The sequence below is a fragment of the Anolis carolinensis genome, chromosome 6 (assembly GCF_035594765.1).
Source record: "Anolis carolinensis isolate JA03-04 chromosome 6, rAnoCar3.1.pri, whole genome shotgun sequence".
NCBI lineage: Eukaryota > Metazoa > Chordata > Lepidosauria > Squamata > Dactyloidae > Anolis > Anolis carolinensis.
The window spans coordinates 31,357,027-31,373,737 of NC_085846.1; the positions used below are offsets into that span (position 1 = coordinate 31,357,027).

Below are 16,711 nucleotides of genomic sequence, written 5' to 3' on the forward strand. Positions count from 1 at the left end.
GAGGAAAGAAAGGAGTTACTGACAATGGCAAAACAATTGGTTCAGTTCTTACCTACATGGTTATTTCTAGAAGAGTCACTTATGTGTTTCTGTTCAGCCCCATAAAAGTTGTGCTGAGTTGATTCAATAGTTCTTACTCATATGGGATTTGGGGAAAACCAACTAGATTTTCTCTTCTGTCAACTGAGGCCATATTGGTGCTTTTCCTGCATGGCAGGGGGTTGGACTGGATGGCCCTTGTGGCCTCTTCCAACTCTGATTCTTTGGAGGCTGTAACTAGTGGGACTACTAAATTCTGCACTATTGATTGGGCTGCTCCGAGAACTCACTATATTCAATTGCAGATAGGTTTGCACTTTCTCTGAAAAAGCTGTAATTTGGGTTAGTATCACTGGATCCCAAGTGGCTAAGAATAGTGTACATACAACCCGTTCCCAGCTCTAGTGAGTGACTTCATTAATGTTTGGACTACAATGTATGGAAAAAGGGATTGCCTTCAGTAATAACCGTGCTTGCTTTCCGAGATTGGTGCCTTTCAGGTGTCTGGCCTCTAGGATCAGTTACCAAGTTTATCTGGGACTTGCAGATCTGATACAAGACAGATAGCATAATCACCACTGCAGGTCTAGGTTTCTGATAAAGACATCTAAAAAATAGATTTGCTAGACTAGTACCACAATACTAAACATGCCATCTCCAGGCAGTTAAAACAATTGCATTTTCATAATTTCCAAGGGCCTAATAGTTTATTATTTAGTTCTTTGGTTGGATGTGACTGGACTGAAATAGTTTGTGGGGATGAAAGGTTCTGAAAGGATTTCTACAGTTCACTACATAAAGGTATATGAGGAGCCTGCTTTAAAATGTATGGACTTCATTAGTGGAATACATCAAATGCAGCATTTTAGCTTTCGGCAATTCCTAAAAGCTGTGATTAGTTCTAGTTACTACCTGAACAAGAAACCAGGTGCTGTGGCTATATTGTAGAGAAAAGAACTGGCATAACTACCACACTATTCCTTGCATAAGAAAACTGACATTCACCTATCTTTGGTCAATAGATTGCCTCGAAAACATACACCACTCCTTAATGCTGCAGGGAAAGAACTGTGGCATGGTATTTAGCAGCTATTGTCAATAGTATACAGTTAAGAGCAGTTACTGCGCATTTATTAATGCCAGTGATCTCTTTTCAAATGTATTAAGTGCATTGGGTCACTTTCAGTCCAACTAATATCCAAGGATTCTTTCCAGGATTTATTTTTGGCTAGTGTAAAGTATAAATTCCTATTCTCAGCCTTTCATGTTCTCTAGGGTTATATCACATCAAAGCCTAACCAACACCACGCAACCCAAATGCTGATCTAATTATGCTGTAAGCGGTTAACCCTGTAATTGCATCACAATGCTGAGGATGTTAACAGGATCATCCCCAGATAGTGGCATTACGCCTGGCCTTCCTTCATTTTCAGCCTTATCTGCTGAAAAGAGGTTGGCATTTTCTTGTGCTGGGGTTGTGCACCATTTAGGGCAGGTGTGGCCTCCAGGTGTTTGGACTTCCAAATGTCCTGAGTCAGCTTGCCCAATAGTCAGGAATTCTGTGACCTAAAGTCCAAAATACTGGAGGGCCACAAGTTTGACATCACTGATTTAAGGGGAACACAAAAGACAGCTGTAAATTACTTAGAACTGATAAAACTCCCATGTTTTACCCAGGTATCAAAAGCACAAGGAAACTGTTTCAGAAAATCATTTTTATTTAAATAAGTGTTTAAATACATTACACAGAACATCAGGACTCAAACCAAGAAATCTGTTGCTTCACAGGGTTGTTAGTTACTAAAGCAGTGCTTTGCAAAGACATCCTATTTAAAAACTGCTCCCTCAACTCTGAGCCTGCTACTGGTATATCTGGTTTCATCACCTCAGTGCCTGTCCCAAGGGGTCTTTGAATTCCACATTCCCCAATACTTTTGAGGAGAGATTCCTTCGGATATGCCAAGGTAAATTCAGACCCAGCCCCTGCCTTTTGATACTTGGTTGTCAACAGTTCATTTCGGACAGACACTGCTAGTTGTTGTCCTGAATATCTGCAGCAAGAGGTGTTCTAAACGTATAGACAAGTCCCCAGCAGAGCCAGAACATCCATGAGCCTTCTAACAGAAATGTCTTGTGCAGAATAAACTTCTGGCTTGATACCACAAGTGGGCCTGGTTTAAATGAGGGACAGCAAGACGACACAACGTGGGCTCTTGTCAGTTTATTACATTGCTGAGTTACACTAGTCCAGACTAAAGGGAACCTGATGCGATTACATTATGCAAGATGGCTTGTTATTAAACTAGTGACGCGGGACACAAAGAATTTCTCATTGCAGGGATGTTTTCTCCCTGGAGACTTCAGTGACCCACAGGCACTTAAAACCCATGGACTTTCAGTTGGTCGTCTTTAGCCAATCCAATCTGCAGAAGGAAAAAAGAAAGGATTTCAAATACTAGAAAAAATATATTTTAATACTGATTTTTAACCAGTAGCTAGATAAGTCACCAACTATGATCACATCAATATAAGATTAAGCCAAAATGTTAGTACTTTCTTGGGTTCATGCTAATTGCCTTGACTCTAATGTTACAGAACTTATTTCTGCCCACAATTTTTAAAAAAACAGATTTAAATTAGTTAAAAGCAAAGATTTTAAGAGACATTCCAGAACTTCTTACCTCAATGAGGAACTGGCATATGTTCTTCCTCTGGTCCCCCTGAAGTTGAATCACCTCTCCATACTCTGGATGCTCAATCACAGTACCATTGCAGGCAAATTTCTACAAGAACATAACCAATATTAATGTTTGAGTAGGCCCTATTAACTTCTTAGTTTACTACAGTGGTAAACTTATTTCTAAACAGTAAAACTCTAGCTGAATGTACTGAGATCTGTGTAATAGACTGGTTTCTGTATGCTAAGATACAAACAACTCTTACCTTCATTATTATGCTTTCCTTACTCTAGCTTAAATGACTTTCGGAAATGATGTAAATCCCCGTTCCTACTCACCTTCTTGAAGGCTTTCACCAGTTTCTTTTTATCATAATCATCAGCAATGCCTTGGACTGTGGTGAGTGTTTTTCTGCCGTTTCTCTGCTGGATCCTTATATGGATGTAGTCCTCAGTCCCAGCAGGAAGTAAGTCATCACCCTTACTTGCATCAGCAAAGGGGTCTGAAAAGCAAAAGGAAGTGTACTGGCCATTAGATACAGCATCCTGACATTCAAGACAAATCCATACAAGAACATTTGGAAGTCCATCTTGTCTTCAAAAAGGCACAACAGCCCCTCCCAGACATCACCACACTAGAACTTCTGTGTATTTAAACCAAAAAGGAGCAACAGCTACCACATTGAAGCTTTAAACAGTTCTTCCTCTGTGCACAAGGCAGGGCACTGTGGGCAAGCATAGATGCAGAGTTGTTTTTCTGTTCCACAATCACACAAGGTGGAGGTTTCTTCTAAGTAGTGTCATTTTGCCAGGTTGTCTTTTGAACTGCCAACTTCCAAGTTGCTCATTCTTGGTTTGCTCTTGGAGAATATAATACTGGGTTGCTGTGAGTTTTCCGGGCTGTATGGCCATGTTCCAGAAGCATTCTCTTCTGATGTTTCACCCACATCTATGGCAGGCATCCTCAGAGGTTGTGAGGTATATTGAAAACTAGGTTAGCGAGGTTCATATATCTGTGGAAGATATCCAAGGTGGGAGAAATTCTTGTCTGTTTGCGGCAAGTGTGAATGCTGCATCACCTTCATTAGCACTGAAAAGCCTTGCAGTTTCAAATCCTGATTCCTTTGTTGGGAGGTGTTACCTGGCCCTGGTTGTTTCATGTCTGGAATCCCCTGGTTTCAGAGTGTTGTTCTTTATTTACTGTACTGAATTTAAAAGTTTTAATACTGGCAGCCTGCTTAAAGCGCTCCATTGGCTGCGGTTCACCTTCCGGACCCAATTCAAGGTGCAGGTGATCACCTACAAAGCCCTGAATGGTTTGGGACCCTCCTACCTTTGTGATCGCCTTTCCCCCTACAAACCTGAACAATCTCTTTGTTCGTTGGGGGAGGCCCTCCTCTCACTCCCACCTCCATCACAGGCGTGGTTGGTGGGGATGAGAGAGGGCATTCTCCGCGGTGCCCCCCCCCCCCCCCCCGCTCTGGAACTCACTCCCAGGGGAAATCAGGCAAGCCCCCACCCTGGTAGCATTCAGAAAGAGCTTGAAAAACTGGCTCTTCACTCAGGCCTTTGGATAAAGACTGCTCATCCCCATAACAATCCTGTATCTGTGACCATTTCGTACTGGTTTGCACTTTTTACCTTTGTCAACTTGATATAGACACAGGGTCTACTCCCATCCCAATTTGCACTTCCAAGAATTTGCAGCACCTTGTGTTTACAATATTTCAGTCACCTTGTGTTTACAATATTTATATGGTGCACCTTACCCAGTCTACTTTTACAACCTCTCCATTTTAATCCATGTTTTTATTAGTTTTTGTCATTTGTTTTTATTGGGTAATGTTTAATTTTTTATAATTGTGCATGTCTCTTGTCTATTGTTGTGTTTTATACTGCTATTGTTTTTATTCGGGCTTGGCCTCATGTAAGCCGCCCTGCGTCCCCTTTGGGAAGACAGAGTATAAAAATAAAGTTATTATTATGTTCATTTTCTTGGTTTCCTCCTTTCTGCTGAAATTCTTCATATGCTTGTGGATTTCAATGGCTTCTCTGTGTGGTCTGACATGGTGGTAGTTAAGAGTGGTCCAGCATTTCTGTGTTCTCAAGTAGGTGTCCAGGTTGGTTCCAACAGACAAGAGTTCTTTTCTCCCACCTTGGACCTTCCACAGATATAAACCTCACTGATCTAGTTTCAATACACTTCACAACTTCTGAGGATGCCTGCCATAGGTGTGGGCAAAATGTCAGGCAAGAATGCTTCCGGAACACGGCCATAAAGCCCAGAAAATTCACATAAAGTTTTTTTTCCATGTCAGGAGTGACTTGAAAAACTGCAAGTCGCTTCTGGTGTGAGAGAATTGGCAGCCTGTGGTTTGCCCAGATGATTTTTTGTTGTTTTACCTTCCTTGTGGGAGGCTTCTCTCATGCCCCCGCATGGGGAGCTGGAGCTGACAGAGGGAGCTCATCCAAAGTCTCCCTGAATTCGAACTGGCAACCTTCAGGTCAGCAATCCAACCTTTGAGTCAGCAGTCCTGCCGGCACAAGGGTTTAACCCATTGCGCCACCGGGGCTCCTAGCAACAGTGATTCCGGCCATGAAAGTCTTCGACAACACAATACAATACTAATATAATATGTAATAACACTGTAATATTAATATATTAAATTACTACTGATAATATATGATTTACTGTTCTATTATTATACATTTGTCTATTTTAAGTTGTAATGTTTTTGACTGTGAGCTACTTTGAGTCGCGGTATGGAGAGATAAACAAACAAACACCGCAAAGCATTCACTCACTCGCCCCCCCTTTACCAGGACGAGGCCCCTCCCCTTTGCAGCTCACGTGACCTAAAGGCAGCCCCGCCCTCCACGGGGATGACGCAACCGCCAACAATTAGGCGCTGCGTCAGCGAGGAAGGGAGAAAGGAAACAAGATGGCGGAGCCGCCAAACAATGCGGCGGTCTCCGACTTGGCACAGTCAGCGCGGGACAAAGACAGAAAAACAGGCCAAGAACAGCTTCCAAGGCATTTGTCTCACGTAAAAGTCTCCCTCATAAACCATAAGCCTCTTTCCAAAGCCTCTCAAAGCTAGATGCCATGTTACCTCAACCTACTAATCGCCTCGAGAACCAAAATGGCGCATCCCCTCCCTCAAATACAACCCCTCCCTCCTTAGCTGAGGAAACCTCGTTGGAGTTTCCTCAGCTACCCCCTCAAGGCCTAAGATGGCCTCCGCCGCCATTTTGAGGCCAGCTCGCTCGCTTTGGCCTTCGATAAAAATTTTACCACAGAGTTGCCTTATCCCCCCCCCCCCCCCCTTCATTTTAAGGAGATTTTTAAAAGCCCCCTTTTCCGTTCTCCTCACCGAAGGAGTGGAGGTTCTGGATAGCGGACATACGACGCGTTTCTCTTCCCTTTTTTCCGGGTCGGAGGCAACAACAGCAGAGGAGGAGGAGGAAGAGGCGAGACGGTGTGGCGGCGAGAAAGGCGGCTCTTCAACCTCTGTGAAGGGAGGCCAATGAGACGGGGGGAGAAAAACAGGCAGCAGCAGGAAGGGCGGAGTTACGCAACTGACGGTTTATATAACTCGTCGGCCTTTGTGACGTCAGCGCGCACCGGGAGGCGAGAGACGGGATTGGCTGGCCGGAATAGAGGGCGGGGGGAAGCATTGTTGCCGTCTGTCCGTCACACTTGCGCAGCCAGAGCAATTTTTTTCCCTTTGCCTCCTTTCCTAGTGCGCCTGCGCATTCATTGCGGGTAAACAGGACAAGGCTGGTTTTCCTTGTGACGTCAACCGCGCAAAGCAGCCGAGGAAGGGGATTGGTCCAAAATAACGCGGGTGGGGCGGGGCGAACAGTTTTGCGTTCTCTGCAGCTTCCTCACAAAGCTGCGAGGGCGGGGCGGAAGTCGTTTGGATTGAGAGCAAATCTTTCCCAGGAAAGTGCGCAATGGAGGAGAGGCCTTTGTTCACCGAGAGCCCTTCCATACAGCCCTATATCCCAGAATGGCAAAAATCCCACAATATCTGCTTTGAACTGGGTTATCTGAGTCCACATTCATGCCTTGATATTCTGGGATATAGGGCTGTGTAGAAGGGCCCTTAGTCCCAGAAAAATCCAGCTTTTAACTCCTGATAGTGGCTGTGGTGATGCTTTGAACTGGAATATTCACACTGCCAGATAATCTAGTTCAGTGTGGATTTTATACAGCAGTGTGGAAGATGCCTCAGATAACCCAGTTCAAATTAAATATTGTGGGTTATTCTGCCTTGATATTCTGTTTTATATGGCTCTGTGGAAGGGTCCCCACACAGCTGAATAAAATCCCACATTGTCTGCTTTGAAATTGAGTATATGGCAGTAGATTCAAGAAAACCAAGGGCTCTTCCTCACAGCCATATAACCCAGAATATCAAGGGAGAAAATCCACAATATCTGCTTCGAACTGAATTATCATGAGTCCACACTGCCATACAATCCAATGTGGGTTTTGTACAGCTGTGTGGAAGGGGCCCCAGTTCAAAGCAGGTGGGATTTTTATTATATTATACATTTTATTATATTACACACAATATAATTTACATTAATATATAATAATTATAACATATTGTATATACATATAATATTCAAAATATATTGTAATACAATATAATACTAATAATACAATATAATATTAATTATATATTATATTTTACATGTAATATTACTAATAATATTACAATATATTGATACAGTACAATATAGTAATTTATTACCAGTATTGTACTATGATAATAATATATTCTATGTAAATTTAATTTGTAAGCCGTTCTGAGTCCCCTTCAGGGTGAGAAGGGCGGCATATAAATGTAGCAAATAAATATATAAATAAATTTTTGCCTTGATATTATGGGATATAGGGACTGTGTGGAAGGGCCCTAAGTCAATGCTGCTGCCCAGGAAACTAGGGGCCCTCCTACACAGCCCTATATCCTAGAATATCAAGGCAGAAAATCCCACAATATCTGCTTTGAACTGGGTTATCTGAGTCCACGCTCAGATAATGTGGGGTTTTCTTTCTTAATTTTCTGGGATATAGGGCTGTGTGGAAGGGCCATAGGATGTGAAACAACAGCTTCAAACTACAGGAAAGGAGATTCCACCTGAACATTAAGAACTTACCTCCACCTAGACCCAGTTACTGCACTTCTGGTCCATTCAGTAGAGGTTGTAAGATACTGTACACAGACAACATTTGTCTTGCTCCCAGTGGAATATGTTCACTGTGCCAGACTATTGGCTATTGGTTTTGAGTATGTTTTATTATGTTTTATGATTCTATGTTTATATGTTTTAAATGTACGTGATGGTATTTTGTATTGTGGGCTTGGTCCCTATGTGAGCCGCCTCGAGTCCCTTCAGGGAGATGGGGCAGGATATAAAAATAAAGTAATTCATATATTAATATTAACTTCCAAACTGTGAGAAGAGCTGTTAAGCAGTGGAATTCTCTGCCCTGGAGTGTGGTGAAGGCGCCTTCTTTGGAGGCTTTTAAACAGAGGCTGGATAGTCTTCTGTGGGGGGTGCTTTCCCCCCCTGCTTCTTGGCAGAGGATTGGATTGGATGGCCCATGACATCAGATTGACTCTGCTGCACCGTCTCTCCCCCCCCCCCCCCCCCTATATATATGACCAGTACTTCTGGCAGTTCTAACAAATAAGGACAGCTTATGTAATGTATGAGTCACAGTCTGATAACATACGGTAGTTCCATAGCTCTCAGCCTGTAAAGAAGTTTTTCCCAGGAATCTCTAACACAGTTTTGATAAAGCTGGCCATTCAGTAAATAATGTAAAACGTGCTTTGTTTTATGCACCCCACAAATACAAATTGCTTGAGAGTGTTTCTAAGGGCCCTTCCAGACAGGCCCTATATCCCAGGATCTGATTCCAGGTTTTCTGCTTTAAACTGGATTATATGAGTCAGCACTGCTAGATAATTTGGGATAAACAGAAAACTTGGGATCAGATCCTGGGATATAGGGCCTGCCTGGAAGGGCTCTAAATCTGCCATCTGTTGTGACTCAGCTGGAACCTCAGATTGACTCTGATGAGGATGATGGGATTCAGGTTCACAATCAGGTTCAAAATGTCCCTGTTGTAGAAGATGAGGAACAGAGAGTGCAAGTTCATTTTCCCACAGCAAGGAATGATGTTGATGATACTGAAACTAGCCAGGTGCAGATTGACTTAGAAAAGGAGGCCAGTTCTCAGTCTGATAGCAAGCAGGCTGACGCTAACGAGCAGCCTGACTTTGATGAAACGGGAACCTTAGATCAAGCTGACGGTTTGGAATTCAGAGTTTGAAGGAGTGTGAGAATAGCAAACAAGAAGGAGGTCAGAGGCCAAAGAAATGCTTTCATGTTTTGCAAAGGGTATTAAAGCAATGTGGAGACAGACCTTTGTCAAAGCAAATTTTCGTTCAACCAAGAAGCAAGCTATCGTTTTCCTGGATTATCTTGCAGCTCTTGTGTTCATGTCTTGGGACTTTGTCATGCTCTAATGGGACTTTGTTTGTTTCTGGTGATTTCTTGAATTATGCTCTAAGACTTTATTTTGTAGTGATCTTTTGGAACTTTACTTTTGTTTTTAAATAACTTTTTATCTTCTATTTTCTTTTCTTTTTTAAATAAATTTTTATTCAGATTTTCTTACACATACATACAGTACAGTAAAAAATAAAAATGGAGATGGTTCACAGGGGTTGGTGAAAAGGGGAGAAGAGGTAAAGAAAAAAAAAGGGAAGGAAGGGGGAAGGGAGGGAGGGGATACAGAAGTCCTTCCGCTTTCTATTCTTTGTGGGCTAGGTTTTGTTCCATTTCTTTCTTTTTTACATTTATTGGACTAGTTTTGGTCATTGTGAGTGTCCTCGGATTCTTCTTTGCTTATTTCTCCTTTGCCTTTTCCTTGTATTCTACATATTTTTCCCAGTTAGTTGATTTTATTGTATTACCCCTGTTTGTTTTCATTAGATATGTTAATTTGTCCATATCATATATCTCATTCAATTTCTCCAACCAATGTTGATTTGTTGGTATTTCTCTTTGTTTCCAATATTTTGCAAAGGTTATTCTTGCTGCTGTCGCTGCGTATGTAAATATTTTGTCCTCATTTGAGTTCAATTTCATTATACTCTCTGTCAACCCAAGTAAATAAAACTCTGGCTTCATTGGGAATGATTTTTGTAGTATTTTCTGTGTTTCTTCATGTACTGCTTTCCAAAATGATTTTGTTTCCGAACATGTCCACCAGATATGAAAGTATGACCCTTCTTGCTTTTTACATTTCCAGCATTTATTGTCTGTGTTTTTATACATGGTTGCTATCTTTTTTGGTGTGATGTGCCATCTATGGAACATTTTGAGCCAGTTTTCCTGTAAATCTGAGGCGTACGTATATTTTTGTTTTATATTCCATATTGCTTCCCATTCTGACATCATAATTGAACGTCCAATATTCTTTGCCCATTTTGTGGCACATATTTTTACATATTCTATCTCTGTAGACCATTCTAGTAACTTCTTGTATATTCTCGCAATTTCCTTCTTGCTACTTTGCATCATGGTATCCCAGAAATTTTCAGTCTCATTAAATCCTAATTTTTTATCTTTCCCAAATTGTTCTTTTAGCTGGGCATACTGAAACCATGACATTTTGTTGTATTTTTGTCTTATTTCCTCTTGTTGTTTTAGTTGAAATTGCCCATCCTTTTTTCTTAATATTTCTTTGTATTTTGGCCATTTTGTCCAATCCAAATTTTTTTTCTGATTAGCTTCCAAAGGTGAAATCCATAGGGGTGTCTTCATATATATTCTTCCCTTATATTTTTCCCAAGTTTTTATTAATGAGGATCTGATAAAGTGATTTCCGAAGTTTTTCTCTACTAATCTTTTACCGTACCAGAGATAGCTATGCCATCCCCTCCTCAAATCAAAGCCCTCCAATGCTAGCATACTGTTTTTTTCTAGGGTTGCCCAATCCTTAACCCATGCCAATGCACAAGATTCATAATATAATTTTAAGTTCGGTAGTCCGAATCCCCCTCTTCTTTTATCATCTGTCATTATTGTATAATTTATTCTTGCCTTTTTCCCCTTCCAAATAAATTTTGTGATTTCCCTTTGCCATTCCATAAAAAGTTTATTGTTCCTTATTATTGGAAGATTTTGGAACAAATATAACAGTTTTGGTAAGACATTCATTTTTATTATTGATATACGTCCTAAAATAGAGATTTTCAGGTTTTTCCAGTTCTGTAAATCTTTTTTAATTTCGTTCCATTTCATTTGGTAATTATTTTTCAGTAGGTGTGCATTTTTTGCTGTTAACCAGATTCCTAAGTATTTTATTTTAGGTATTATTTGGATGTTTGCCACTTTCTCTATTTCCTCTTGTCTTTTCTTTGGTATGTTTTTTGTCATAATTTTTGTTTTCTTTTTGTTTAGATAAAAGCCTGCCACTGATCCATATTCCTCTATACGGTCGAGCCACTTTTGAATTTGGTGTTTCGGATTCTCAATAATACATATAAGGTCGTCAGCAAAAGCCCTCATCTTGAATTCATAGTTTTCTATTTTCGTTCCTTTTAATTGATCGTCCTTTCTGATATTTCTTATTAAGATTTCAATTGCGAAGATAAAGATTAATGGTGATAATGGGCATCCTTGGCGAGTTCCCTTATTTATTGGTATCTCTTTCGTGTATTGACCATTTACTAAAATTCTTGCCCTCTGCTCCGTGTATATCGTTTCAATCGCATTGTAAAATTGATAACCTATATCAATTTCTTTAAATAGTAATTTGATAAATCTCCAATTTAGGTTGTCGAATGCTTTCTCTGCGTCGATCGAGAGTAGTGCCAATTCTTTTTGATGATGTGTTTCGTAAAATTCTATTACATCTACTATAGTTCTCACATTTTCTTTCATATGCCTTCCCGGGAGAAATCCTTTTTGCTCTGGCCCAATCCATGTTGTTAAGAAGTTTTTGAATCGGTTTGCCAATATGTTCGTAAAAATTTTGTAGTCCAAATTTAATAGCGTAATTGGTCTGTAGTTTTTTACCTCCGATTTATCTGTATCTTCTTTGTGAATTGTGATAATATCTCCTTCCTTCCACGATTCCGGAATAATGTTTTTTTCCAATACCTGGTTCATTAGTATTTTCAAAAATGGGATTAACTCGTCTTTCATAACTTTGTAGAAACTTGCGGTAAATCCGTCTGGACCCGGTGCTTTGTTAGGTTTTAAATTTTTTATTGCTTTCTTAATTTCTTCTTCTGTTATTTCTTTATTGAGATGTTCCCTTTCTGTTTCCATAATTTTGTCCAGTTTTTGTTCTCCTAAATATTTTGTAATCTTTTCCAAATCTTCCTCTTTTTGCTTATACAATTGGCTATAGTAGTTCCTAAATTCTTCTCTTATTTCTTCATCTGTCGTATACTCCTTGTCTTTGTCTCTGATCTTTATTATATGTTGTTGCTGTTTTTTCTTTCTTATCTTCCTTGCCAGCCAGGGCCCTGATTTGTTTGCGTTTATCTTCTATTTTCTATTTTCTAATAAACTAAAAAAGACTTCAAAAAAAGAGAGTAAAGTTTCAGTATCATCAACATCATTCCTTGCTGTGGGAAAATGAACTTGCACTCTCTGTTCCTCACCTTCTACAACAGAGACATTTTGAACCTGATTGTGAACCTGAATCTCAACATCCTCATCAGAGTCAATCTGAGGTTCCAGCTGAGTCACACGACCATCCATAACTGACATGGTTTAGGGCCCTTCCACACATCCATAATAACCCAGAATACCAAAGCAGATAGACCACATTATCTGCTTTGGACTGGATTATCTGAGTCCACACTGCCATATAATTCAATTCAAGGTGGATTTTATACAGCAGTTTGGAAAGGGCCTTAGAAACAATGTCATTCTCAGAAGGGCAACAGGAAGTGTTTGTAAACATTGTGTTCTTACATAGTTTGATTTCAATAGATGACCCTAAAGGGGGAAATGTGAGGATTTCATTGAAATAAAGTCCTGTTCATTATACATCTAATAGATTCAGTCCTTTGATTAGTTTTTAATCCTACATGTTGAAAGAGTTGTAGAGGTTAATGAGTCTAGGGGTGCATCTGCACTGTAGAATTAACATAGTTAATGAACTGCCCTGGTTCAAATGCAACGGAATCATGGAAATTGTCATCTGTTGAGGCACCACTACTTTTTGGCTAAAGACATTGTAAAACTATAACTCCCAGCATTTCATGGCATTGAAGTGGTGGCAAACAACGTTAATTCACACAGTATAGATGCACCCTAGGTTAGTTCAGTTGTTATTGAAAAATTCCAAAGTCAAATATGAAACACTATCACCCCCCCCAGGCAACTTTCAGTGAAGCATGCCAGGTCAGCCCCTTCATTTTTGAGGATCATAGATAATATGTGTCTTATTCTCAACTGACCTGACATTATTTAAGAACAAGGTGAGGTTTGGTGCGTTGCCTGGCTCACTCTCGAAGTCTCCCAGGCTGGCAGGGTAACTGGAAGGTGAGATAGGTTTAAGCACTTTTCTTTCCTCCCTCTAAGGACATGTGAACCTGCCATCACCATATCTCCCTCTGCCCTGCACAACCTGTATTGCCCATATACATTGAATTGAAAACAATACAGAGTCAAACAAACCACCAAAGTTTAAAAAAAAAAGGGGGGCGGGTGGAGAGAAAAATTATACAACATTAATGCAACATTTAACATACAGTCAGTGGGTGTGTTCCCAGTCTATCAGGCCGATCAGATGGCTAGTCCAGCAACACAGTACTCCTACCAGGGGACTGCCTTGTAGTCAACTAGATGGTTCTGGTTAGCCTCACTACTGTTATCGAACACGGCCAACCCCCCCCCCCCCCCCAGTAAAATGAGAGAACCAGTTCTACTTCCAAGCAAATCATAGTTCCCCAAGCACAGAGGGCCAAATAAACTGCATTTGCCACCGTCCCTACAGCCTCTCTCTCTCTCTCGAGCCTCCCGGGACCAGCAGCAGAACCCCTAACTCCATCGCCCCCAACCCCACACACATATTCATGCACCCGGACTCAGCTGTTCAGTCTCAGCCAGTCCGCATTTGCAATCATCCGTAGCTCCGCTGGAGATCGCCTCATGGCCCCACTCACTCGCATCCCAACCAAGTTGCAGCTCAGGCTGCTACAGTGTATCCTACACCTCCATTTCCAGACTCTACTATGCAACGTATCTTTTATTTTTATTTTTTCTCTTCTGCAAATGTGTACAAAAGTGCAGATGAATTAATTAAATAAAGCAAATAACTTTCGCCATCCTGCATGCAGCCACGACGAGACCCCTCTCCCTTCACCCTTCCTTCCACCTGAGAACTTATATTGAAACACCACATCAACTTTATTTTTATATTTTTATTACTTTATTTTAGTAAACTGTATGAAATAAAAGGCAGATATGCATGAACTCTAATAATCTCTTAAGCAATCTCAGCCACTCCAGATACCCTTCCCAAACCCTGTGTGGAAACCTGGGACAAGACATAATTTATTGCACAAAAATACTTCCTGCCTGTCAGCGTGAGGCCTCCCGCCTGCCACCCAGAACTTCCTCTTTGGAGATCTTAGCTATCCGCTAGACAAAGGCTTAGAAAGAAACTTTGATTGCTCTCCCATTGCCAATAGACATTTCTGGGATCTTTTCTTTTGTCTTCCCAACATGGGAAGATGTCTGAGAATTCAGTGCTCATTGTCATCACAATCAGACCCAGTATCTGCCAAATCCCATCATTCACCCTTTTTGGACTCTCATTGTTTCCAGTATTCTATTGCTACACATCCAGGGGTGGACACAATCCCCTGGAGACCTTTCCACCCCAGAGACTATGTCCTTTGGCGCATTGGAAGCCCCAGGACTTCTGTCTCCAGCTTGGAGGATATCCCTGACTGCATCATCGCCTCCTTTGCCAATCAGCAAGCATACCAGTTAAGGCCCATTTCTTGGTCAATCAAAGGACTAGGAAATGCCAGCCAGCTTCTTGGTGCTGGTCAGTCAGGGAGATGGGAGGGAATTTTGAACCATAGCAATGTTAATGCATGAAAACTTTTATGTATAAAGATGCCTGTTTCCCCCCCCTTTTTTTTTTTGAAATCCACAAGCATGTGGACAATTTCAATGTAAAGGAGGAAACCATGAAACAGAACAAAATCTGGCTACCAGTATTTAAAAAAACTCTAAAAACAGGACAGTAAATGAAGAACAACACTAAAAAAAGGGGAAATTCCAGAAATGAAACAATCAGGGTCAGCTAACATCTCCCAACAAAGGATTCCCCCAGGCAGGAAGCAGCCAGGGTTTGAAGCTGTAAGGCTTTTCAACACTAATCAAGGTGGCCAATTTCAACATACACACTTGCCTCAAACAGACAAGAGTTCTTTCTACCACGCTGGACATCCCACAGATATATAAACCTCACTTGCCTAGTTTCCAACAGACCTTACAACCTCTGAGGATGCCTGCTATAGATGTGGGTGAAACGTCAGGAGAGAATTCATCTGGAACATGGCCATACAGCCCGGAAAACTCACAGCAACCCAGTGATTCTGGCCATGAAAGCCTTCAACAACACATTTTCTATACCCTTTGAGCACCCATTGCTGTACAAGTGTCTCTTTTGTGCAGACCGAACAAATGCTTCTGTCATTTGCCTTCAACCTGGTGAGATTCCTGATTCCTGACTCAAAACATTCATGGTTAGCTAAGCTTGCCAGGCATCCCTCTGTATCCGCAGGTCCTTGAAAAACCTCAAATTTGTGGTATCACTACTATTCAGTTCTTCAGCCCGCTCTTTCACTATAAGCTGGTGTAAAAATCCCAGGCTGACCAGTATCCACCCAGTGATCTGATTTTTTCTACAAATATAACATATAACACATTAAAATAGAATTTATATTATAAATTGGCTTCTATTTTAGTCCTAGAGTTGAGAGATAACATACCTGTCTTTCTCCTGAGGAATATAGAAGGAGATATGGCCAAGAAACACCCCAAAAACCTTTATGTAAAGAGTTAAAATTTTTGTTCCTGCATGGCAATGCACTTCTTGTATTGTTGAAGCACAGAGCTGCAAACTTCACTTAAAGGTTCCTCTTATAATCTCTGCTATTAGAATTTATAAACCTATTAATGACATAAGCATTTCTTGAAAAAGAATTATACAATGTCATAGGTGTATACATTTTTGGGGAGACCTTGTGGATAGGTGTAGATCTCTTCACAGTTTAATTTTCTAAAATTAGAGCTGGGCCCTGTAAACCAAAATGGCGAGCTTTTAATTGCTGGGAGGAAATGTACTGTAAATATTCTCAGAAACACCACTAGATGGTTTAAAAACACACCATGAAAAAAGTCAACAATGAATGTGAATTACTAAATTGGCTTCCATAAGGAAGAAGAGGAATAATTCAAATTACTTTTCTCATTGTATCTTTTGTCATTGTAAGATACAAAAAATACTTAGTTCATCCTCTGAATCCATGGATTTTGCACCCACATATTCAATAATTCACTTGAAAATATTCAACAGCTATAAGAACAACAACAACATCTTCTCAAAATCATACCTAGCATTTCATATAAGGGACAACTGTACCGTTATATATAATGGGACGTGAGCATCCAAGGATTTTGGTATCCACGGTGAATCTGAGAACCAAACCCGAGGAGATACCAAATAACACAGTATAATAGCTGATATGCATTTGAGACTAATTTCCAAAACAATAAAGTAATATTTTCTTCTAATAGAGTAATGGTACTATATAGTAGGCAAGCATTCAACAAGTGAAACATTTTGGTGTATCCCAGGCATGGGCAAACTTTGGCCCTCCACGTGTTTTGGACTTCAACTTTGGGCCAAAGTTTGCCCATACCTGGTGT

The 16,711-nt window shown here is 40.6% G+C and overlaps 1 protein-coding gene across 1 annotated transcript; it reads right to left on the reverse strand.

The window, feature by feature from the left end:
- Positions 1-1,739: 1,739 nt before the first annotated feature.
- On the reverse strand, positions 1,740-6,297 carry eif1 (eukaryotic translation initiation factor 1). The gene is made up of 4 exons (XM_003222468.4): positions 6,091-6,297; positions 3,056-3,219; positions 2,721-2,822; positions 1,740-2,462 (listed from the first exon to the last, which is right to left on the reverse strand). The coding sequence occupies exons 1-4, from the start codon at positions 6,119-6,121 to the stop codon at positions 2,418-2,420; spliced, it is 342 nt and encodes a 113-aa protein (XP_003222516.1). The 5' UTR covers positions 6,122-6,297; the 3' UTR covers positions 1,740-2,417.
- Positions 6,298-16,711: the final 10,414 nt, after the last annotated feature.

Excerpts from the sequence above, each read along its gene's own strand:
- eif1 (XM_003222468.4), bottom strand. The coding sequence starts at position 6,121 with ATGTCCGCTATCCAGAACCTCCACTCCTTCG. Across the intron at positions 3,220-6,090 it reads CCAGAACCTCCACTCCTTCG|ACCCCTTTGCTGATGCAAGT; the intron begins GTGAGGAGAACG and ends TTTGCTTTTCAG. Across the intron at positions 2,463-2,720 it reads TATGCCAGTTCCTCATTGAG|ATTGGATTGGCTAAAGACGA; the intron begins GTAAGAAGTTCT and ends TTCCTTCTGCAG.